Here is a 25,753-nt window from a genome sequence, read left to right as displayed (position 1 = left end):
ATTCTTCATGTCAATAATTACTTACACAATGCTCATGGGTGTTAAAGCGTATAAAATCAGTCGGACCAAAGCGCCAGCAGAGGGCGGCAAAACTCCATAAAACACAATTAACAAGTGAGCGTTTCACTGTACCATCATTTAAATCTGAGTGGGGCATCTGCGTTAATTGCGTCAAATATTTTAACGTGATTAATTTAAAAAATTAACGCCCGTTAACGCGATAATTTTGACAGCCCGAATATATATATATAAAATAAAAGTCTAATTTGAATATTTCATATGACATAGTTAGATGCCCAAATAAGTCCGTAAGTCATAATGACAGCATTTCTTAGCAAGCAAATTCATGTATTGGCCTATGGCGCCCCCGAGTGACTTTTGGGTGTTAAGACTCTCAACACACAAATTCCTCTATTTCCATGTTTTTGACTCGCCGAAGAAGCGATTGCATCAGTAATCACGGGAAAATGCATTATAACACATCAGGTTTACAGCACATCAAAAATTATGATTTATAATGGGAGTCAATGAGCCAAAACATGGCATTATTACAAGAATTTAGTGCAAATCTCCCCAGCCTGTTTGCAATAAGTTGCAAAGAAAAGAAGGAAGAAGAAATTGCAGCATGGTGCCATTTTGATCTTTACATGTTTTTACTGTCCTGGAGAAATATTAGCTCCCTAGTGTAATTTTTCCAATGCATTTTTTTAACGAAACACAGAAAAAAAACTTTTAAAAAAGCCAGAGTATGGACAAATAACAGTGACGTGTTGAGAGTGATCACTTGCATCAACATCACAGCTATAATTAACATATTAGTTAAACATTTTAATGATGTCCTTACACTGTTAACACAGCCTTTCCAGTACAATGAATGAATGATTCCTTCAGAATGACTTTCTCCTTTCCACACATTTTTTTAAACACTTGATTATACAAGGGCAAATACAGTATGTAATATGAACATGTAACTTGAGTCTGTACGTGACTTGCATGTGAGCAGAGCATAGGTATTAACTTAGCTCATAGTCCCTGGACTTCAATATCAATAGGACATGTCCCCAAATCAACAGGAAGTGACCAGATATCAATAGGCATACCTGTCAACCCGGGCTGTTGGCAAGCTTACAAATAGTGACGTATGCCGTTACAAGTTGGTGACTAATCTTACAATGTTGTGTATAGCGTGCAATATGAAACAGAAATAAAACTCAATTTATCAAATAATATGAATTTATTGGTGATATTGTAACATATAACATGGAGCAATCAAAGAACAATCAATATCTACAACTACATCATGATGACTACAATTAAAAGTGACTTTTGTTATACCACATTTGGCAATTTCTATCATATCTTGATGGCTGCACTTCATCTCACAATTCAGTTTGACTTGAAGGTAGTTCGTTAGTGTGTCCAATTATAAATTAAAAAGGTCAATTGATAAAATTAATTTACCGATGCAATCTTTGAGTCAGGGAACATTTCTTTTGCTAATTCTGAGAAGCGATCGTATGTCGAGGTACCACTGTATTTTCACTACGATTGTAAATTCTCAATGAAGACATCAAAACTATGAACGAACATGTGGAATGGCAAAAAAGTGAAATAAATGAAAACAGCTTCAAAGTATCCACCTTTGAAGTGTCTCCAAACTTTTGGCCAATACTGTATGTATATATATATATATATATATATATATATATATATATATATATATATATATATATATTAGGGCTGTCAAAATTATCGCGTTTACGCGCGGTAATTAATTTTTTTAATTAATCACGTTAAAATATTTGACACAATTAACGCACATGTCCCGCTCAGACAGTATTCTGCCTTTTGGTAAGTTTCACAGCAAGGCTTTTTGTGCTGTCCAACAGCGAACTCTTGTGGTCGCTTTGCGACATGGTTTATTGTTCACTTGCCAGTTCAATATGGCTGCAGGACGTCTCGGGCTGACGCCTGCGTTGTAATGTTGTGCTTATATGATCCTTGGACAAGATTTGTCCGTAAGTATGGTTGTTGTAAAGAATGTACATATTATGTTAGTAAGCGAAATGTTATATTTTTTTGTATGAGACGCTTTTTGTTTATGTTTAGTGAACCTGTATAGCGTGCTAAGCTAACGTTGTTGCTAATGCAATGCTTGTGTACTTTTTTTTGTGTAGTTTTACGACGGTCTAAAGAGGACAATGGTTTGAGGCTATTTTATTAATAAATCAGATGAAAAAACAAGAAGTCTGATTATTAAGGCGTCGTTCACTAGCTGTCTAGCTTTGGAAAAAGTAGACGCGTCGGAGTGAGGACAGCATAGACAGATTTAAATGACAGTAGAGTGAAATGCCCACTACAGTCGTTATGCACCGTATGTTGAATGTATATATCCATCTTGTGTCTTATCTTTCCATTCCAACATTTTACAGAATATATATATATAGTATACAGAAAAATATGGCATATTTTATAGATGGTTTGAATTGTGATTAATTGCGATTAATTATGATTAATTAATTTTTAAGCTGTAATTAACTCAATTAAAAATTTTAATCGTTTGACAGCCCTAATATATATACAGTGGGGAGAACAAGTATTTGATACACTGCCAATGGAAAAACCCATTGGCAGTGTATCAAATACTTGTTCTCCCCACTGTATATACTAGGGCTGTCAAATTTATCGCGTTAACGGGCGGTAATTAATTTTTTAAATTAATCACGTTAAAATATTTGAGGCAATTAACGCACATGCCCCGCTCAGACAGATTTAAATGACAGTACAGTGAAATGCCTACTTGTTAATTGTGTTTTATGGAGTTTTGCCGCCCTCTGCTGGCGCTTGGGTGCAACTGATTTTATACGCTTCAGCACCCATGAGCATTGTGTAAGTAATTATTGACATCAACAATGGTGGGCTACTAGTTTATTTTTTGATTGAAAATTTAACAAATTTTATTACAACGAAAACATTAAGAGGGGTTTTAATATAAAATTTCTATAATTTGTACTAACATTTATCTCTTAAGAACTACAAGCCTTTCTATCCATGGATCGCTTTAACAGAATGTTAATAATGTTAATGCCATCTTGTTGATTTATTGTTATAATCAACAAATACAGTACTTACTGTATGTACCGTATGTTGAATGTATATATCCATCTTGTGTCTTATCTTTCCATTCCAACAATTTACAGAAATATATGGCATATTGTATAGATGGTTTGAATAAACGATTAATTAATTTTTAAGCTGTAATTAACTCGATTAAAAATTTTTAGCGTTTGATAGCCCTAATATATACACATCTTGACAATGTTCGAGTTCAATCAACTGTTCAAGTTGTTGTTGGTAGCGTTTGAAAGCTTAGGATTACAGAAACTCTAAATATCCATCTTGCCTCCTCTGGTGTAGTTTTGGCTAAGCAAATGATTTTGACCCATCATGAAAACTTTACCTTGTAGGATTTTTGTTCATTTCATTAATTTTTGTTGTTTGTTTTATTGCTTTACAACTTTTATAGACAACATTTTAACGGCTCTTTATTTCGAAGGGGAAGTTCAGAATTTTTTACATTAGTCTTAATCTTGGAGTTGGCGGGGGTTTAATTAGTCGTTGGAGTTGATTTAAACACATTTCGTGCAGTTTGTCAGTTATTTGTTAGTTTTAGAGCTCCGGAATGGCGAAGCTAGGGCGAGTCAATGGTGGTTGAAATCAACTCCATCGACTAATTAAACCCCCGCTAACTCAAAGTTTAAGCCTTATGTGAAAAACTCAATTACAAGCGATGACATTTGTCTGTTATTTTTATGTTGAGGCAGCAAAAGGAGAAAACATTGGTAAAAAGTAACTGATAAGTTACTTTTAAAGTAACTTAGTTACTTTGATAATAAAGTAATCAGCAAAGTAACTAGATTACTTTTTTGAGGTATAACCAGTAATCCGTAATTAAATTACTTTTTTAAGTAATCCGTGACAACACTGACTACAACAGAGCCTTTCTGAGAAGTCTACTGCTTTAAGATGGCGGCATTTTAGTAACGCCACCGAGTGTCATTTCGCAAGTAGTTCTACATGCATGAGATATCTAGGCGTAGATTGTAGGCTGTCGGCTACAGTCAGGAAATATTGGAGCCACCTAGCCTAGCATCGCGTTTTCAACAGTCACAACAAACGCTTCGCTCTCCGTGCATCTGACTTTTCACGCGTCATTCAGCTAACGTAGTAACGCATAGTAACGCACATTGTCTCGTTGCCGAAACAGTGACAAAATCCGGAGAACAAAAACGGTAATGCACGAAAAACGTTCAGATTTTGAACGTACGGCGTACACATTTAATAATCAGTGCTCACTTGTACAAATTACGCCGAAACCGAACAACTTGACAGGTATGATAGGACACGTCCCGCAACAGGTCTCCTCGAAATGTCCCCAAATCAACCTGGGCGGGTCTAAGATCTGTATCTCCCAGTGTCAGGTCTTTTACTTGAGCGATTTTATTTGGAAGTAATGCTACTCTTACTTTAGTACAACGCTTGTCAATAGTGACATCGGAAATCAACCTAAATAAGCTGTGATTGTACGTAGAAAAATGGAAAATTAGCTTTTGTTGAGTAAAATTAAGATGGTTCTGCATGCTTCCCTCAAGTATGTGAAAACAGTGATTGAACAGCTGTTGAAAACTTATCTCAAAATTGAACTATATGAAATAAGTCGCTATTTCGGGCAAAAACATTTTCAGGATCAATAGCAATTTTTAACATGTAGTTGATTATCTCTGCATTTGGTCATTTTTGTGCATCAAGGGTAAAGAGAATTTTATAGCCATTTTAAGTTTTGTTATACTTATATACAAACAAAATAATTCATTGGGATTTCATTTGAATTTTTTGATGCCGCTGCTCATGGAGACTCATATTAGCCTAAGGGAGAGGCCTGTTCTGGTTTTAGGTCGCACGGGGCTTTGGTTTTGAAAATATTTGAATTTTGAATGTTTGAATATAGGCCCCCTAGGGATCGGCCCAGTGCTGCGTTCCCCGTCAAATGATAGTGAAGTCTGTGCACTGGTTATGACACTTTCAAAATGTGAATATTTTGGAGAATATTTCATGGCATCATCTTTTGGTGATTCGGGAATAAAAATATCTATAATAAAGCATGTTTGAACTGTTAACTTAGTTTGTAACTACTCGTAGAAAAATCAAAACCTAATTTTACAAAAAAAATGCTTGGGGTCTAAAGGGTTAAGATGCACTCAATCTTTGGGCAAACCTGAGCAGGCAGAAGGTTTTTCTCCGGTGTGGGTTCTTAGGTGGTATTGTAAACTCAGCTTTACAACGAAACGTCGACCACAAGTTGAGCAGGCAAAAGGTTTTTCTCCAGTGTGGGATCTCATGTGACTTTGTAAGGTTTGCTTTACAGTGTAACCTCGACCACAAATTGAGCAGGCAAAAGGTTTTTCTCCGGTGTGGGTTCTCATGTGGCTTTGTAAGCTTTGCTTTACAGTGAATCCTCGACCACAAATTAAGCAGGCAAAAGGTTTTTCCCCGGTGTGGGTTGTTATGTGGTATTGTAAACTCGGCTTTACAGCGAAACGTCGACCACAAATTGAGCAGGCAAAAGGTTTTTCTCCAGTGTGGGATCTCATGTGGCTTCGTAAGCTTTGCTTTACAATGTAACCTCGACCACAAATTGAGCAGGCAAAAGGTTTTTCTCCGGTGTGGGTTCTCATGTGGCTTTGTAAGGTTTTCTTTACAGTGAAACCTCGGCCACAAATTGAGCATACAAAAGGTTTTTCTCCGGTGTGGGTTCTCATGTGGCTTTGTAAGCTGTGCTTTACAGTGAAACCTCGGCCACAAATTGAGCAGGTAAAAGGTTTTTCCCCGGTGTGGGTTCTCATGTGGTGTTGTAAAAATCGCATTTCAGAGAAACATCGACCACAAGTTGAGCAAACAAATGGTTTTTCACCAGTGTGGATTCTTGAGTGTGATATTAAGAGGCCCTTGTGGGTAAAATTTCGGCCACAAACTGAGCACGTGAAAAGTTTTTCTCCAGTGTGGCTTGTAGTGTGTATTTTTAAGTCATTGTTTCGACAGAATCTTTGACCGCAAATTGAACAAACAAAAGGTTTTTCACCACTGTGGGTCCTTGTGTGTTCTGTAAAGCGGCTTTTGTAGTCGAAACTTTTGCCACAAACGGTACACTCGAAACGTTTTTCGCTATTGTGGGTTCTTGTGTGTTTGATTAAGGCTCTCTCGTGCCTGAATAACTGGCCACAAAATGAGCATCGAAAAGATTTTTCTCCGGTGTGTTTTTTTCTCACGTGCCTTTCTCTGTTTTGCTCATGAATGAAACCTCGACCACAAATTGAGCAAACAAAAGGTTTTCTTCCAGCGTGGGTTCTTGTGTGTTTAATTAAGGCACTCTCGTGACTGAATATGTGGCCACAAACTGAGCATTGAAAAGGTACTTCTCCGGTGTGTTTTTTTCTCATGTGCCTTTTTCTGTTTCGCTCATGAATGAAACCTTGACCACAAATTGAGCAAGCGAAAGGTTTTTCTCCGGTGTGGGTTTTTATGTGGTTTTGTAAGCTTTGGTTTTCAGTGCAACCTTGATCACTACTTGAGCAGGAAGAAGGTTTTTGCCTAGTGTGCCCTGTGGTGTGAGTTTTTAATCCGTTCATATGACTGAATCTTTGACCGCAAACGGAGCAGACAAAAGGTTTTTCTCCAGTGTGGGTCCTTGTGTGTTCTGTAAAGTGGCTTTTGTCGTCGAAACGTTTGCCATAAACTGTGCACTTGAAACGTTTTTCGCTATTGTGGGTTCTTGTGTGTTTGATTAAGGCACTCTCGTGACTGAATATGTGGCCACAAACTGAGCATTGAAAAGGTACTTCTCCGGTGTGTTTTTTTCTCATGTGCCTTTTTCTGTTTCGCTCATGAATGAAACCTTGACCACAAATTGAGCAAGCGAAAGGTTTTTCTCCGGTGTGGGTTTTTATGTGGTTTTGTAAGCTTTGGTTTTCAGTGCAACCTTGATCACTACTTGAGCAGGAAGAAGGTTTTTGCCTAGTGTGCCTTGTGGTGTGAGTTTTTAATCTGTTCATATGACTGAATCTTTGACCGCAAACGGAGCAGACAAAAGGTTTTTCTCCAGTGTGGGTCCTTGTGTGTTCTGTAAAGTGGCTTTTGTAGTCGAAACGTTTGCCACAAACTGTGCACTTGAAACGTTTTTCGCCATTGTGGGTTCTCGTGTGTTTGATTAAGGCGCGCTCGAGATTGAATATTTGGCCACAAACTGAGCATTGAAAAGGTATTTCTCCGGTGTGTTTGTTTCTCATGTGCCTATTTATGTTTCCCTCATGAATGAAACCTTGACCACAAATTGAGCAGGCAAAAGGTTTTTCTCCAGCGTGGGTTCTTGTGTGGCTGATTAAGGCACTCTCGTGACTGAATATTTGGCCACAAACTGAGCATTGAAAAGGTATTTCTCCGGTGTGTTTTTTTCTCATGTGCCTTTTTCTGTCTCGCTCATGAATGAAAACTTGACCACAAATTGAGCAGGCAAAAGGTTTTTCTCCAGTGTGGGTTCTTGCGTGTGATTTTAAGGTGGACTTGTGACGAAATATTTGACCGCAAACCGAACAGACAAAAGGTTTTTCACCAGTGTGGCACCTCATATGTGTACGACAATTATAGATATTAGCAAAGGTTTTCCCGCAATGATAGCATTTGCAACGTTTCTCGTCACGGTTGCTGCTACTCTCGCCCAGATGATCTTCATTCTTCAAGGGCTCACCAGTCCACCGGTTGATACCATCCTTCTGTTGACAGGACTCTGGCTCCTCCTCTTTGATTTGTTGGGGCTCAACATCCTCTTCACCGCCAGGAGATCCTGGCTCCTGTCGCTCAGGACCAAGATATTTGCTGAAATCTGCAAGAAGCAAGAAGACATATTTTATGGACAGTCTATTCAGCTAGTAGGCAGTGAGGTTAGACTGGCTGACAGTGTGCACGTATAAGATGCGTTCTGGGCTGTCATTCCCATGACAACGATACGCCGATGGGCAGGTAGTCATTGTACATTGACACTGGAGCAAGGCGGTTTACCGAAAATTTACCGTTACCGAGATGGTTTACGATGACGGACGTAATTTTGACCATGTCGATAAATTCGGGATTTTAACTACCAAGGCTGGATCAGTTGATACAAATCGCTTTTGTTACCATAGAAGGATCATCTGACACTAATCTGCATATATTTTGTGAGGATTGAGGCCCTCATTAGTCATTCACTTTCACACAGACAGTGGACCGCTCAGGCAGGCAATTGGGTGGACAACCTTTTTACACTGCTGGCCAAAATTATTGGCACCGCTGCAATTCTGTCAAATAATGCTCAATGCTCAATCAATTACAAATGCTTTGGTAGTAATATCTTTATTTATTTTGCTTGCAATGAAAAAACACAAAAAAGAATGGGGGGTGGGGGAGAAATCATGATCATTTTATTCAAAAATTCCAAAAATGGGCCGGACAAAAGTATTGGCACCCTCATCCTAATACTTGGTAGCACAACCTTTAGACAAAATAACTGAACAACCGCATCCGGTATCCATTAATGAGTTTCTTACAATGCTCTGCTGAATTTTAGACAATTCTTCTTTGGCCAACTGGTCCAGGTCTCTGAGATTTGAAGGGTGCCTTCTCCAAACAGCCATTTTCAGATCTCTCCACAGGTGTTCTCTGTGATTCAGGTCTGGACTCATTGCTGGCCACTCCAGTGCTTTCTCTCAAACGATTTTCTAGTGCTTTTTGAGTCATTATCCTGCTGGAAGACCAATGACCTCTGAGGGAGACCCAGCTTTCTCACACTGGGCCCTACATTATGCTGTAAAATTTGTTGGTAGTCTTCAGACTTCATAATGCCATGCACACGGTCAAGCAGTCCAGTGCCAGAGGCAGCGAAGCAACCCCAAAACATCAGGGAACCTTCGCCATTTTGACTCTGCGGACAGTGTTCTTTTTTTTTTAAGGCCTCGTAAGAGTTTTCCTGTAAACTCTATGTTGATGCCTTTTCCCCAAAAAATTCTACTTTTGTCTCATCTCAGAAGAGAACATTCTTCCAGAAAGTTTTTGGCTTTCTCAGGTTAGTTTTGGCAAACTCCAGCCTGGCGTTTTTATGTCTCTGGGTCAGAAGTGCGATCTTCCTGTGTATCCTACCATAGAGTCCCTTTTCAGTCAGACGCCGACGGATAGTACGGGTTGACACTGTTGTACCCTCGGACTGCAGAACAGCTTGAACTTGTTTGGATGTTAGTCAAGGTTCTTTATCTACCATCCGCACAATCTTTCGTTTAAATCTCTTGTAAATTTTTCTTTTCTGTCCACATCTAGGGAGGTAGCCACAGTGCCATTGGGTTTACACTTATTGATGACACTGCGCATGGTAGACAAAGGAACATTCAGGTCTTTGGAGATGGACTTGTAGCCTTGAGATTGCCCATGCTTCCTCACAATTTTGCTTCTCAAGTCCTCAGACAGTTCTTTGTTCATCTTTCTTTTCTCCGTGCTCAATGTGGTACACACAAGGACACAGGTCAGAGGTTGAGTCAACTTTAATCCATTTTAACTGGCTGCAAGTGTGCCACAGGTGAGTAACAGGTGCTGTTAATTACACAAACGAGAGTAGCATCACGTGATTTTTCAAAGGGTGCCAATACGTTTGTCTAGCCTATTTTTGGAGTTGGGTGTAAAATGATAATGATTTTTTTTTTTTTCTTCATTCTCTTATTGTGTTTTTTAATTGCAAGCAAAATAAATGAAGTTATGACCACCAAAGCAATTGTAATTTCAATCATTTTCTGGGAGAAATTGAGCATTATCAGACAGAATTGCAGGGGTTCCAATACTTTTGGCCAGCAGTGCAAAATTTTAAATGTACATATGCACTCGCCACACAGACACATACACACATTAAAGCTCTTTTGCCAATGAAACATTTAAGATTTTGCACAGAATAAAGCAAGCACATACAAAAGAATAGATGTGGCCATTAAATGGTCATATTATAGGCTTCACTGTTGGATTATAATCAGGGCTGCACATAATTTTTTTGCCCAGGTTCTCAGAAGAGGACCTGGAGATGTGACTTGGTCCTCATTGAGCTTGAGAGCCGACCCGCCTGATGCGATAAATTTATGACAAGCTTTACTTAGAGCCAATTAACTTTAATTAATTATATTAACAATTAATGCTTGATTAACATCAACTGGCACAACAAAATTGCCATTACTTTGAAGTGAAATGTAAAGAGATGAAAAGCACCAATTCAAAATAAAGGGCATTATGCGGCTCCCACATCAACTCCAAGCCTTTTTAAAAGTGGGATGTCCTCCTCATAAGACCTCATTGAACGTGCATGTTTAACTTTGTAAAATGCGAGCAAAAACACGTTTGTCAGTGCATTTCGCTGTTCATTACCTTTATTCCGCCCTATTCCGCCACTTGTCCATAGGGCGAGTGGGGTCCTGTTTGACATCAATAATTTGCTTACCGTATTTTTCGGACTATAAGTCGCATCTGAGTATAAGTCGCACCAGCCAAAAAATGCCCAATGAAGAGGGAAAAAACATATATAAGTCGCACTGGAGTATAAGTCGCATTTTTGGGGGAAATTTACTTGATAAAATCCAGCACATAGAACAGATATTTCATCTTGAAAGGCAATTTGAAATTAAAATACAATATAGAACAACAAGCTGAATAAGTGTACAGTATGATAAGGGTTACATGATGCATGAACAACAAAATGCGAACGTGGCCAGTATGTTAACGTAACATAGCTATTAAGAGTTACTCAGATAACTATAGCATCAAGAACATGCTAACAAGTTTAGCAAACCATCAGTGTCACTCCAAAACACCAAATTAACATGTGAAATGATATAAAAATTAGGGCTGTCAAAATTATCGCGTTAACGGGCGTTAATTAATTTTTTTAATTAATCACGTTAAAATATTTGACGCAATTAACGCACCTGCTGGCATATTGCCTCAAACATTACAATGAGGCCGTTTATGGACATTAAGAGTGAAGAGAATGCCACCGGCCGCTTGGGGGCAGCGCCGTTCCATACTCATGTTATGTCTTCTAAACGTGGGAGAATTAGTAGTAGTGAGATGTTTATGCTGTATTCACAATGCAATGCAAATTGCTATTTGTGCTCCACACATATTTCGGTAAGTTTTCTTTCTTTTAGTGGCAAGTATGTGTCTCTTGTTTTATTTTGGGTAAGATATGTACAGATACAGTGGGGAGAACAAGTATTTGATACACTGCCAATGGGTTTTGGCAGTGTATCAAATACTTGTTCTCCCCACTGTATATGTTATACAGTAAAGGCGAGTGGACACAGGCGCGCCGTTTATTGGCATAAGCTTCTCCTTCACAACAAACATAGGTATCGTTTAGTGAAAGCACAACAAAAATAATATTCCTATCTCTCTCTCAAAAAAAAAAAAAAAAAAGTTCTCAAAAAGAAAAGCACTAGAGTCTATAGTAATGAGGCTCTATTCTGACACAGTTAAACAACAATGCTGAATAAACTGGCATTCCATATCAATTTAGCTATGCAAAATACACGTAAAACTTTTCACTCTATTTTTATTATTGTTATTTTTATTCTTATTATTATTATATTAACTCTACTTTTGATTGAAAATTTTACAAATTTTATTAAAACGAAAACATGAAGAGGGGTTTTAATACAAAATTACTATAACTTGTAACGATAACATTTATCGTTTAAGAACTACAAGTCTTTCTATCCGTGGATCACTTTAACAGAAAGAATGTTAATAATGCCATTTGTGGATTTATTGTTACAATAAACAAATACAGTACTGATGTACAGTATGTTGTATGTATATATCCGTCGTGTGTCTTATCTTTCCATTCCAACAATAATTTACATAAAAATATGGCATATTTTAGAGATGGTTTGAATTGCGATTAATTGCGATTAATTACGATTAATTAATTTTTAAGCTGTAATTAACTCGATTAAAAATTTTAATCGTTTGACAGCCCTAATAAAAATGTGTTAATAATTTCACACATAAGTCGCTCCTGAGTATAAGTCGCACCCCCAGCCAAACTATGAAAAAAACTGCGACTTATAGTCTGAAAAATACGGTAATTGCCACACGCTCTCTGTTTTTTTCGTGCTTTTCAAAGTTTGGATGGCTGAAATTCTTTGACCCTACATAAAATGCGCTGCCCTTATCGGCGACATTGGGATTCTCACGGCACATTTTGTACCCCATTTCCGTACGAGCATCATTTGCTTCTAGCCATGGTACCTCCTGTAGCCACTTTTCAGCAAAAGTCCTTTTTTTCGGTAGCTCCGGTGACGTCTCTGTCATCTGTCTGTCTGTCTTTTGATGGGGGTGGAGAACACGGAAGTAATTACTCAGTGTGGCCTGCCTCTTCGACATTTTGAGAACTTATTTTCTCGTGTCCGCCACAAATACAGTGGTCAGCCATCGGTACGCAAAAGCGTATGGAAGCCGTTGAGGGCCAGCGCGTTTGTCTACGTCCAGTACGCATGCGCGCATGCGGACCACTTATGTGCACCCCTGATTATAATTTATCATGAATGCTTTACCATCATAAAAGGGATATCAAAGAAATCACACTGATACAAAATAACGTGTAACACTAATTGCTAAATGCAGTCAGTGTCCAATCAATCCGCTCATTAAGTTCAGCCTTTTTGACAAGGTTAGAGCCGCTATCTGACTCCATCACGTTTATTTGTAGCTAGCGTTAGCCTGTGGCCTGGCTTCCAGTAGAAAGCAGTGAAGGCACTCTCTCCTGAAATCGTGAGAACCAGGGAGGAAAGCGGGCTAAAGCCCGTTTGGAGACCGCCAAGACTCTACTTAAAGAGCATATGACACGAGAAAAAAAGTCTTAAATGGCATAATTATGTGAATTAGAATCATATTTTGAGACGATTCGACTATATACAACAATTTAGCAAAGCGCAGATGACAAGAAATTAGTCTTTTAATCTGCCGGTTAGCCACGCCTACCATCATAGGGCTTTAGCGTCCCCAACAGGTGGATGACGTCAGCGGTAGACTTGGCTCATCGATTTTACTATTCAGCCCATTGAGGGGAAATTATTCAGAACGAGGAAAACGCGACGAAGAAAGCCGCAAAATGTCATTGTTTCAGTCTCTCTACTCCAATATTTTTATAGGACATTCTTTTTACCCAAGTATTTTTCCCCAATAGCTATATAAATGGCTTGAGAAGGACCAGTCAGCCCGTTGAGGGGGAACTATTCACAACGAGGAAAACGAGACAAAGAGAGCGGCAAAATGTCATTGTTTCTGTCTCTTTACTTCAATATTTTTACAGGATACTCTTTTTATCCAAGTATTTTTCCCAATTGCTAAATAAATGGCATGGTCATGACAAATAAAAGTCTTGTGCTGAATGGAATATGAAATAATAAAAATGCATTTATTCAGGACGACATGGCAAAATTACTCCATAATGGTCAAAACTGTCGACTTCACCTTTACTGTCGCACCTCCCGATCGATATTTTATGACACCTAAATCGGACATATGTCATTTCCCTTCCCTGGCTTCGGAGAATGTAAACAAACCAGAAGGCGTGACAGCTAGCCGACATGCTAACCCGAACCGAGTGATGTTTCAAAGTCTTCGAAGCGGAAAATCACACATAGCTATCCTGGATTATTTGACATGACGACCCAGTTGTAGAATGTCTTAGCGGATCGGCAAACCGCCCGGCAGAGAGCAATTTACAGTTCGTTCCCCGGAGGAGGGTGGCTGGAGTTTTTGTGCAGCTAACAGTGCTGCTGCTAATGCATTAGGAGAGCTTTTTACATGCCTATCAATGATCAAACGTAAGTAGTCCTTCATTTAAAGGAAGTTTGTAGTGTTTACTTTGTAATCGCTGTATTCGTATTTGACATAATACAAAACAAGATGTTTACTCACTTCCTCGTAAGTCCAATGGTCCCACAGTAAATATCCACAGTGAATGGGAACCTTTTGAAACTCCAAAAAGGCGCATACGCCTCTCCCTCATACAGAAAGATTTTTCTGCAGCCGTTTGGCTGGCGTGATGCTAAAAATAAACGTATTAATCCGCAAAATCAGCTGAATCCTTCGTCCTCATACACAACAGTACACTGTAGCGTGAAGAGGACGTCTTCTACCGTACACGTCACAGCGCCCTCCTCCTCAATGCGAGACCGAAGCCGGAAGTCACTCATTTTCCTGGCGCGGGATTCAAAAAAACTAAATAAATATAGCGATCGCCTCCACACACATCCAAGCGGTCCATATCATTCAGGAGCATAAAATACCGCGTGTATTATGAAATAAACATGCTTTTTCGTGTCACAGGCACTTTAATGTCGGGTGAAAATTTGGCAAAGCTCCCTTAAGCCCAATTCCATCACGTTTGCTTGTAGTGATAGCCGCTAGCATTACCCTACCGGGCTTCTGTTTGTTTGAATTCCTGATAACCATGTGACTTCATACGTAAGCACCCTGACTGCTTTCTTAAAGGGGAATGAATATAGCCGAACAACAGAGTCAAAGCGGGATAAAAAGACTACATTTTCTTGTTTTATTAAAATTATCGAATTTACCGATATGGTCAAAATTATGTCGGTTATCGTGAAGAATTTCGGTAACGATAAATTTTCGGTATATCGTCCATTAGATATACCGTCGATTAGAAATTAAGTGTTAACAAGCAGTTGGACAGGTACACCTAATAAAGTGGCCGGTGAGTGTATATTAGATTAGTCGACTAATCATAAAAATAGTCGGCTGACTAATCGGGACAAAAATAGTCGTTTGGGACAGCCCTCGATTGGACACACTATCGCATAAAGACGAAATGGATTATACGACCGCCACCAAATGACAGTTCCGGCTTTTCCTTCAGACAGACCCTCGCACTCCCCTCAAGGTGAGTAACGTGATACTCACACAACAGCGAGTGTGATGTGGCATTGTCAATCTCTGATGGTTGAGTGATGAGGTGGGATCCTTCTTTTGAACAACTGCTGCCGCCACTGGGAGGCTCCGCCCCTCCGCTGGCCTCAATCGGACCTCCATCTTCAACCTTCAAGGGCTCACCAGTCCACTTGGAGACCTCCTCTTTAACATCCTCCCCTTTCAGGGGATGAGGTTGCTGCTGCTGCTCCTCAATGTGGGGGTTCTCAACTTTAATGAAATACTCCTTTTGCTCCTCTTTAATGTGGACGAATTCGTCGTCCTCCTCCTTCTTGATTTGTGACAACTCTTCCCCCTCCTCTTCTTCTTTGATGCGACCAAACTCCTGGCGTTTCTCTTGACTGACATCTGCAAGAACAAGACCATCATCACACATGGGCCAAATCTTATTCCTTCATTTCTATTTATTTTATTTATTTTCCCTTCAGGCATGACAAATCCAAACAAACATACAGCATTTATATGTGTTTACAATGAATTCAACCCGAAAAGAAAAGGGCCGATGGTAGAAGCCGAAGCTTATTGAAACCCGTCCCCAGCATACCATATAGGAGGTAGCAAATATCGAATATCAATTTTTCACATTCAGATTTCGTAATGATTACAAGTTTGTTTTTTGTTTTTTAATAATAACCATCCGCTCTGATTGATTTGCCTTATTCAATCCCCAAAATACTTACAGGGCTGTACAGTGCGATCGTTTTGCTCACTTTTGTATAGAGGTAGATTTGTGTCTTTATTATTCAATAAAAAAAAAATAATTAAAAAAAATATATATTTTTTTTAAAAAAGGTGCTTCAAACAAATATTTTCAATCAAAAAAAAAAATCAAAGAGAAAAAGTTTGAATGCAAAAATAAACTTAAGACTCAAAAAATGCATTTGCATATTAATGCAAATGCATATTTTTCTTTGATTTTTTTTTTTTTTTTAATTGAAGTGAAGGTTGTTTTTTTTTTAATGAAAACTTTTTTGGATTGAAGTAATGTAGTTTTATGTTTGGACCAAACTTTTGGTAGGACATTTGCGTCTTCATAATAGTACTGCAACGATTAATCGATTAACTCTAGTAATTCGATTGGAAAAAAAGCTTCAAATTGGGGCTGTCAAACGATTAAAATTTTTAATCGAGTTAATTACAGCTTAAAAATTAATTAATCGTAATTAATCGCAATTAATCGCAATTCAAACCATCTATAAAATATGCCATATTTTTCTGTAAATTATTGTTGGAATGGAAAGATAAGACACAAAATGGATATATACATTCAAAAAACAGTACATAAGGACTATTTGTTTATTATAACAATAAATCAACAAGATGGCATTAACATTATTAACATTCTGTTAAAGCGATCCATGGATAGAAAGACTTGTAGTTCTTATAAGAAAAATGTTAGTATAAGTTATCGAAATTTCATATTAAAACCCTTCTTAATGTTTTCGTTTTAATAAAATTGTAAATTGTAAAATTTTCAATCAAAAAATAAACTAGTAGCCCGCCATTGTTGCTGTCAATAATTACTTCCACAATGCTCATGGGTGCTGAAACCTATAAAATCAGTCGCACCCAAGCGCCAGCAGAGGGCAGCAAAACTCCATAAAACACAGTTAACAAGCAGTTCACTGTACTGTAATTTAAATCTGTCCGAGCGGGGGGAGTGCGTTGATTGTGTCAAATATTTTAACGTGATTAATTTTAAAAAATAATTAACGCCCGTTTACGCGATAATTTTGACAGCCCTACTTCAAATCAAATTTTGCTGATTCGAGTATTCGTTTAATTAGAGTGTCGTTGTCACGGTTTGTTTTGAAAGTGTTTGCATTTTTTTACTGATTTGTGTGGATGCACTGCCATCTAGTGGCAACAGTGAATATGACATACCTCTTTTAACGTGGTTGAATCCAGCTGCTCCCTGTTAAAACTAGTACTGCAACAATTAATCGATTAACTCGAGTATTTGATTAGAAAAAAATATTTGAATTTTGTTGCTTCGAGTATTCGTTTAATTAAAGTGGCGTTGTAACGGTTTATATTGAAAGTGTTTGCATATAGTTTCATTGATTAGGGTGGATACACTGCCCTCTGGTCTGCTTCTTTTCACATGGCTGAATCCAACTGCTCCATGTTAATTGTTTGTACAGCTGTGAATGGCAACAGCCAGATTTTTGGGGAATTATATGGTTTAAACATGGTGATATAACAAGGGTTGCGATGCAGAAATCGCAGACATCAAGGAGTGGTCGAGATCTTCATTTTCATATATTTACCCTTTTAAACGTTTTTTTCCATTCTTCTTTGTTTGGATCAATTATTTTTCATCTAACATATCGGAGAAAATGCGACAGTAACAAAAAAAATACAATTAAGCGATAGTTATGAGGTAGATATCCGTGCCATTTTTACAGACGCCAAATTTTTCATTGTGACATAATTTGTTTAAACGTTTAAAATATGCGAGTCAATAATTTTTTAAAGTCATTTTGTTTTTTTAAACTAAAATTTAGACATCAATGATTCTAAGCTAAAAATGACAGACATTTTGAATAATAAATATAATTACTTACTTTCATTTTATGGCTATGTTGAAACAAAAGCGGTTGCGCGACGTCTGTAAACGGGGGTTTTCAGGGCAAAACGGAAAAATTAAAAATAGTTCAGGGGCTTCATGCGCCATGAATCTGCTATGGCAGCATATAGACATATTGTTCAAACAAACAACAGTTGTCTTGGCTTAGAATACAGCAGTTTCTTTTAACGAGGAGTGCAAGAGGAGAAACTGCTTTTTCAGTCTTGTCTGTGTTTTCCGCCATATATATATATTTTTTTCCCCAAAGAGCTACATAATTGGATGTGAAATCATTGCTATCAAGGCTTTGTCAGGCTGTTGCTTACCTTTGCAAAATAGGAAAAAGACTAGTACAAAGTATAATACTAGCCCAACAGTAAGAAAGTAAAAACAAGTTCATAATAATAAACTCTGAATGAACTGAGTAAACTTTTTTTAAACCTCTCAAAGGCCAAACAGTGCAACTTTCATGAAATTATTGTCACATTCTGCTGCTGGTTAGATTGGGTTTTGTTGCTGGGCTGTTAGTGGGGGCATTCCTGACGTCACACCTGAATCCAATGCGGGCTCATCAACGCAGCATTTAGGCACGGGTGAGCTCAGAGAAGGCTGCAGAGATATTTGCTTGCTGAATCCAACTGCTCCATGTTAAGAGCAACGTAAGCCAAGTTTTTGTTTGAGCTAATGTTATTTAATGCATTCATAATTTAGTTTATAGGTATATTTAGTAGGGATGGGCGATACCAGTGATTTTGGATTCGATCTGATACCAAGTAATACCAAGGCCAAATATTGCTATCCCGATCCGATATCGATACCGGAAAACCCATTGGCAGTGTATCAAATACTTGTTCTCCCCACTGTATATTATATATACACACAACCCTGCAGAGTTCTCAGCCATTTTGATGATATCTAATGTACAACTACAGCAAGCACTCAAAAACTATTAAGTCTCTTTGTGTCAAATATGCATTGCAATTAAAAAACTGCTGCTTTTGATAACTAGCAAAGCAGTTTCCCTACAAACTCACATTCCATTATCAACAAAATCTGATTAGTCAGTCTCACTCTTTAACCATGACCCTTAAATTCATATGCGCAGAACATTTCCCTGCTACACGTTGTATTTGATCAAATTTGAATCTACCCAAGTTAAATATTTTTGATCTAATTAAAGAACGAATTAATAGTAGCATGTTACCGCCCTCTAATGGTTGATCATTAAAAACAAATCCAATAAACAAGTCACTTGCCGTTTTTGAATGTTATTCTACAAACACAATTTTCAAACAGATTTTGAAATAATTGAAACAGACCTTTAACAAAATGAAAAGAAATAGCAACAAAACATAAGAAATCAAGCATTTAATTGTTTGAAACAAAACAATATGGGAAAATATATTCCACAGAAAAATTAATAAAATATTAAACAAAATAAATACTAAACGTATATTAACAAGAAATAATAATAAATGAATAAGAAATAATAATAAGGTCAAGTAAATATTAGGTCGGTAAGTTTCCTTGAGAATCTTGAAGTCTGCAGCAGGATAGTTTAAATCTCTAAATATTTAACAAACTTTTCACTTAACACTTTTATTAAAGTCCCTATACCTGATTTTTTTTGTGGAATAAGATAAAATACGTATTTTGTATTTTTGAGTTTGGACAGGAAAATAATAATTCCCAATTTGTGTGAGCCTGAGGGAAAAGTAGTACAAAAAGTGTGCACAAAAATATACCCAAAAAATAGACAAAGAAAACATAATATATTAATTCCAAATATCGATACTTTTGCTTGGGGATCGATACCTAAAACAACGCGCTGGATCGAAATATCGATATTTTGGTATCGATCCGCTCATCCCTTATATTTAGCCATTTTTTGTGAGAAAATGTGTCTGAACCATTTGTTAAGAGCACTATAAAAAAACTTTAGCATTTTATAGCATTTAAGCTAGCGAACTTTTTCTATGCAAGTTAGCCAATTGTTCTTTTGTTGTACATGGATCTTCATAAAAAAAAAAAAAAAAAAAAAAAATATACCATTTGAGGCTCAGCTCAGGTATTATAATTTTTCATGTTCCATATCCGATTACTCGATTATTCGAACTAACTTGTCCATTGATTAATCGACTAATAAAATATTCGATAGCTGTAGCCCTAGTTAAAACCAACATCAGGTAAGTTTTTTTTTTAGCTAATATGAATATCTTATGCTTTCTTAATGTAGTTTATAGGTAAATATAGCCTTTTTTGTGGAAATATGTGTTTGAACGTTTTGTTAATATTGTAAAAAAATAAAGTAAAATAAAGTTAGCATTTTATAGCATTTAAGTTAGCGGACTTTTGCTAAGCAAGTTAGCCATTTGTTAATATTGTAAAAAAATAAAATTTAAAAAAGTTAGCATTTTATAGTATTTAAGTTAGCAGACTTTTGCTAAGCAAGTTAGCCATTTGTTCTTTTATTGTATGCATGTATATTGCTTTTTTCCCCGTCTTCCTTTGTATGTCATCGTCTTTTTCGGGCAAATTATTCCATATTCTGTGTCAATGTTTCTCCTTCTTGGCCAAACTATCCCACACTCTGTAACTGTCAATGATACTGATGATGATGATGACAATGACAATAAATTCATTCATTCATATATTGTATTTAGCCCTTTTAAATGAAAGTGCAATGCTGCAGTTTGAAGAAACACTTGGGAATTTTGTATTTGCATTAAATGCTTTTTTTGAAAGTGCCATCTTAGCAAGCCTTTGTTTTACATCTCCTAAAATTTATTCTGCAACGCATTACGTTCCTAATCCAATGACTCGATTATTTGAACTAGTTGATCGATTAATCAACTACTGTCTAAAATAATCTATAGCTGCAGCTCTACTTTATAATTCAATCAAAAAATAAGTTGCATCAAACAAACAAAAAATACTTTCAAAAGAAAAATCACTTGCGTTTCTCAGTCACAGAGAAACACGTTTTTGAATGAATGCAAAAATATATATAATTGCAATTGAGACCCAAAAATTTGAACCCTCAATTTTTCATTGAAAATGTTTTCTTTCATTGTAGCTAACTTATTGTGTTTGGGCCAAAAAGGCTCAGGTGTTAAATACGGGGACAGATTTGTCTCAAAAATATTCTCACAAATACATCCACGATGCACACATATTTTTTTTAGATGCACAAATATATCTAAGATTTTCACATGTATTTTGGGGATCCACAAATATATTCGTGAGTTTCACATGTGTTTTTGTAATCCACAAATATATCCGTGAGTTTTACGTGTGTTTTTTAATGTTGTGCGTGCACTCATCATGAATTATTCTTTGCAAACATTAGAATTGTATTAGTGAATCGGCGGCCGCGCGCATTTATTTTTGAGACAAACATAACAAGAAACGGTCAAATTTTCACACACAAGCGCATTCGCGATTCACACGTTTTTCAAATTCCCAAATACATTCGCGATTCTCACAAATACATTAGTCATTTTCACGTGTTTGTCAGATCCACAAATATGTCAGCGTTTTCCACGTGTATTTTTCAAATCCACAAATACCTCCGCAAATAATGATGTGCAGTGGCGGTCCTGGCTACTTTCGCGCCCTGGGCCAACCACCCCATCAGCGCCCCCCCCGCCGACATCAAACACAAGAATGTGTTACGTTTTTTACGTTATTTTATTAAAATAGTCTATCCCCCTCCCCGAGGCGTAGCAAGGGTCCCTAGGCAACATGGGGCCCTTTGAGCATGTGCAAGTAAGGGGGACAGTTGGACTTGTAGCAATAGCATATTTAATAAAAATCTAATAAAGCCTTGCTCTCATAGAGCGCTTTTTTGGACACTCAAAGTGCCCCCCCCCCCCCCAATTGCATTATTCATTCACTTCACACTATCCTTAATTATTTACACACATTTGCCTTAATAAACAAAATGTACTTCAGATTATTATTATTGTGCTTAGTACACATACCTTTACACATACCGTATTCCACTGACTAGCTGGTAAGTTATATTGCTTTTACTTAATAAGGATAACATTCTGGCACAGAAGTGAATCATGTAACATCATCAGTCTGGCTGATCAGTGTGTATGGTGATTCTAAACACTGATTTAATGTTCTAGGTAACATCTTTATGTATGAAGAAACGCTAGCATGCTGCAATGCTGTTAGCAAACGCTAACAAGCTAGTTACAACAAGTTAAGGCAGTTAATTGGTTTACTACTACTAGTCTGCAGTGCTTCGACTACATTAGGACATAAAACTACAGTAACATAGTACACTCACTCTTGCTTCCTTTTCTCCTCTTCTGCTTTTTTTTCTTTTTTTCCTTCCAGACGGATAACTTTTCATTTTGCCAACTAAAAAAGGGCCCGATCGCCGCCCACTCACTCTGAGTCACATGACACACATACATATTTGTGCAGTAAAATGAACACGAAGGTGGGGACGGGGGGTCCGAGTGCGCGCTGCGTGCGGTCATCTTGGCCATAAAAGTGGCGAAAACTAAGCACTTTACACTCATATGGATGTACAACATCATTTTAAGATGCTAAACTAACACCTTCCCTCTTAAAGCAAATGTGCAATGCAAATATAAAGTAAAGAACGCTCTCCTCGACGCAGCGAGAACGAGTGGGATCAACCAGCTGACGTAACAGGAAAAACACGAAACGGTCACGCTGCTGACGGCTTTAACTTATCATAAGAACTTTATGGCATGAAGAGGAAATACTTACATTCGTTCATGGACGCACAGATGGGGTGGCCGTCCTCTGCTCAAAATGCGCACCTTACGCTTACGCCTATTCTCGTTCTCAGAATATGCAGCGCTTTTGACGTAGGACAATAATTGGACTGGTTGCTATGGGAACGTACGCAGCGGCATACCGCATACCCAAGTAACCTTGCTAAAAGGAGTATTAAAATTGCTAATAAAATCGTTTAGGATTATTTTAGATGCATATATGTTATATTTTTCTTGTAGAGTATTGAACGAGGAATATGATAGACCCATTAATGGACTTTCTTGGAAAAAAATCACCATTTCTTTAAGGAGTCACATGAATAATAACCTTGCAACCTTTCGCCACATTTCAGGCTTCAAACATAAAGATATAAAATGTTAATTTTTTGTCAAGAATCAACAACAAGTGGGACACAATCGTGAAGTGGAACAACATTTATTGGATAATTTAAACTTTTTTAACAAATAAAAAACTGAAAAGTGGGGCGTGCAATATTATTCGGCCCCCTTGCGTTAATACTTTGTAGTGCCACCTTTTGCTCCAATTACAGCTGCAAGTCGCTTGGGGTGTATTTCTATCAGTTTTGCACATCGAGAGACTGATATTCTTACCCATTCTTCCTTGCAAAACAACTCGAGCTCAGTGAGGTTGCATGGAGAGTGTTTGTGAACAGCAGTCTTCAGCTCTTTCCACAGATTCTCCATTGGATTCAGGTCTGGACTTTGACTTGGCCATTCTAACACCTGGATACGTTTATTTTTCAACCATTCCATTGTAGATTTGGCTTTATGTTTTGGATCATTGTCCTGTTGGAAGATAAATCTCCGTCCCAGTCTCAGGTCTTGTGCAGATACCAACAGGTTTTCTTCCAGAATGTTCCTGTATTTGGCTGCATCCATCTTCCCGTCAATTTTAACCATCTTCCCTGTCCCTGCTGAGGAAAAGCAGGCCCAAACCATGATGCTGCCACCACCATGTTTGACAGTGGGGATGGTGTGTTCAGGGTGATGAGCTGTGTTGCTTTTACGCCATATTGTTTTGCATTGTGGCCAAGCAGTTCAATTTTGGTTTCATCTGACCAGAGCGCCTTCTTCCACATGTTTGGTGTGTCTCCCAGGTGGCTTGTGGCAAACTTTAAACGAGACTATTTATGGATATCTTTGAGAAATGGCTTTCTTCTTGCCACTCTTCCATAAAGGCCAGATTTGTGCAGTGTACCACTGATTGTTGTCCTATGGACAGACTCTCCCACCTCAGCTGTAGATCTCTGCAGTTCATCCAGAGTGATCATGGGCCTCTTGGCTGCATCTCTGATCAGTTTTCTCCTCGTTTGAGAAGAAAGTTTGGAAGGACGGCCGGGTCTTGGTAGATTTGCAGTGGTCTGATGCTCCTTCCATTTCAATATGATGGCTTGCACAGTGCTCCTTGAGATGTTTAAAGCTTGGGAAATCTTTTTGTATCCAAATCCGGCTTTAAACTTCTCCACAACAGTATCTCGGACCTGCGTGGTGTGTTCCTTGGTTTTCATAATGCTCTCTGCACTCTAAACAGAACCCTGAGACCATCACAGAGCAGGTGCATTTATACGGAGACTTGATTACACACAGGTGGATTCTATTTATCATCATCGGTCATTTAGGACAACATTGGATCATTCAGAGATCCTCACTGAACTTCTGGAGTGAGTTTGCTGCACTGAAAGTAAAGGGGCCGAATAATATTGCACGCCCCACTTTTCAGTTTTTTATTTGTTAAAAAAGTCTAAATTATCCAATAAATGTTGTTCCACTTCACGATTGTGTCCCACTTGTTGTTGATTCTTGACAAAAAAATTAAATTTCACATCTTTATGTTTGAAGCCTGAAATGTGGCGAAAGGTTGCAAGATTCAAGGGGGCCGAATACTTTTGCAAGGCACTGTATTTGTGGATTACAAAAACACATGTGAAACTCACGAATATATTTGTGGATCTCGAAAATACATGTGAAAATCTTGGATATATTTGTGCATTTACAAAAAAATATGTGTGAATCGCGGATGTATTTGTGAGAATATTTTTGAGACAAATCTCTCTCCATAGTTAAAGGGTTAAAGATTCATTTCTCGTCATCTGCGCTTTGCCAAATTGTTGCATCGTCTCAATATATGATGTGAATGCCAACAGTAATGCTATTTAAGATTTCCGTTTCGGTGTCATATACGTTTTAAAGAGAATAAAAACCACAAATAAGAGCATACACAGCACATTTTGTATCTCTAATTGTAATGTATCGTATTTGCGAGGCAAGCGAGTCAAAAGTCAACTCACCTGACATCTTTGGGACTCGATGTTTGCTTGATCGGCGTTATATGTTGATCCCAAGCGCGCTGTTTGTTTGTTCTCTTTGCTAGCAGCTAAACTAGGGTAGGCTAAGCTAAGCAGGCGTCCAGGTTTCCACGTAGACCTAAACGACTCGAAGCAGAAGCGAGATTGAACGGATTCTTGGCGTCTCCGAACATTTTTGTCACCATTCAGTGGATTATTTTATGCCATGGGGCCAAAGAGAGATGAAAAATGGATTGTCTTCTAAGCACTAGCGTTCCATAGAAAGCTATCCCCTCCCAGACCATCGGACGGTGCTGTGCCTAACTGCAGAATCTCCCTTAATATGTGAACGCGCACTCGGTTTTGCCTGGGCTCAACGCGGCGTGTTCCGACAAAGATCATAACGGCACAAGATCGGCGCAATTATCACAAAAAACGATCGCAGTCTGAAGACTGTGTGAATGAATGAATGAATGCTTTATTGATTTTAGACATGAGAAAATAAAAACAATAAACAAAAGAACATTTAACAAGGTGGAAAGTTGGGGTGTCCAATTTTCCTACAGTGTCAAACTCCTCATGCCTAGTTCAGTGGCGCCTCCAGAAATTTTTCATAGGGGTGGCCAGATGGGGCCACTTAAAATCTTGGGGTGGCCAAAAGTAAAAGCCATAATTTCAGGCTTTCATTATATTATTGCAGTAAAATGGTCAGGGGAAAACTATCAGAAAGACTTAAGGACACGGCTACTGATATACTTTGGTGCATTGTGTAATATTTGATGTTACTAATGATTTAATATGCATAGTCCGTAACTGTCCAGTCAACATTTTGAGTTCCACAACAATTCTGTTTTGTTGTGTTATGTAAATATCAGGCATAAGGTGTACATTTAACTAGGGCTGTCAAACGATTCAAATTTTTAATCGAGTTAATCACAGCTTAAAAATTAATTGTAATTAATCGCAATTCAAACCATCTCTAAAATATGCCATATTTTTCTGTAAATTATTGTTGGAATGGAAAGATAAGACAAGACAAATATGTA

The 25,753-nt window shown here is 37.8% G+C and overlaps 1 protein-coding gene across 2 annotated transcripts in view; it reads right to left on the bottom strand.

The window, feature by feature from the left end:
* The window catches only part of LOC130923399 (zinc finger protein 585A-like), a 31,867-nt gene extending 6,709 nt beyond the window's left edge, over positions 1-25,158 (bottom strand). Inside the window, exons 1-3 of one of the 2 annotated variants that reach the window (XM_057849077.1) lie at positions 24,711-25,158; positions 15,046-15,420; positions 7,802-7,936 (exon numbers count right to left, since the gene is read on the bottom strand). In XM_057849077.1, the coding sequence (XP_057705060.1) occupies positions 7,802-7,936; positions 15,046-15,420; positions 24,711-24,717 (517 nt within the window). In that variant the 5' untranslated portion in view covers positions 24,718-25,158. Of the gene's footprint in view, positions 1-213; positions 7,937-15,045; positions 15,421-24,710 lie in introns of those variants that run through there. The other variant, XM_057849076.1, reaches the window with a different exon arrangement.
* Positions 25,159-25,753: the final 595 nt, after the last annotated feature.

This window comes from Corythoichthys intestinalis, chromosome 10 (genome assembly GCF_030265065.1).
Source record: "Corythoichthys intestinalis isolate RoL2023-P3 chromosome 10, ASM3026506v1, whole genome shotgun sequence".
NCBI classification, from domain to species: domain Eukaryota; kingdom Metazoa; phylum Chordata; class Actinopteri; order Syngnathiformes; family Syngnathidae; genus Corythoichthys; species Corythoichthys intestinalis.
The sequence above is the reverse complement of the archived record's forward strand: the minus strand, read 5'-3'. Positions and strand labels throughout refer to the sequence as shown.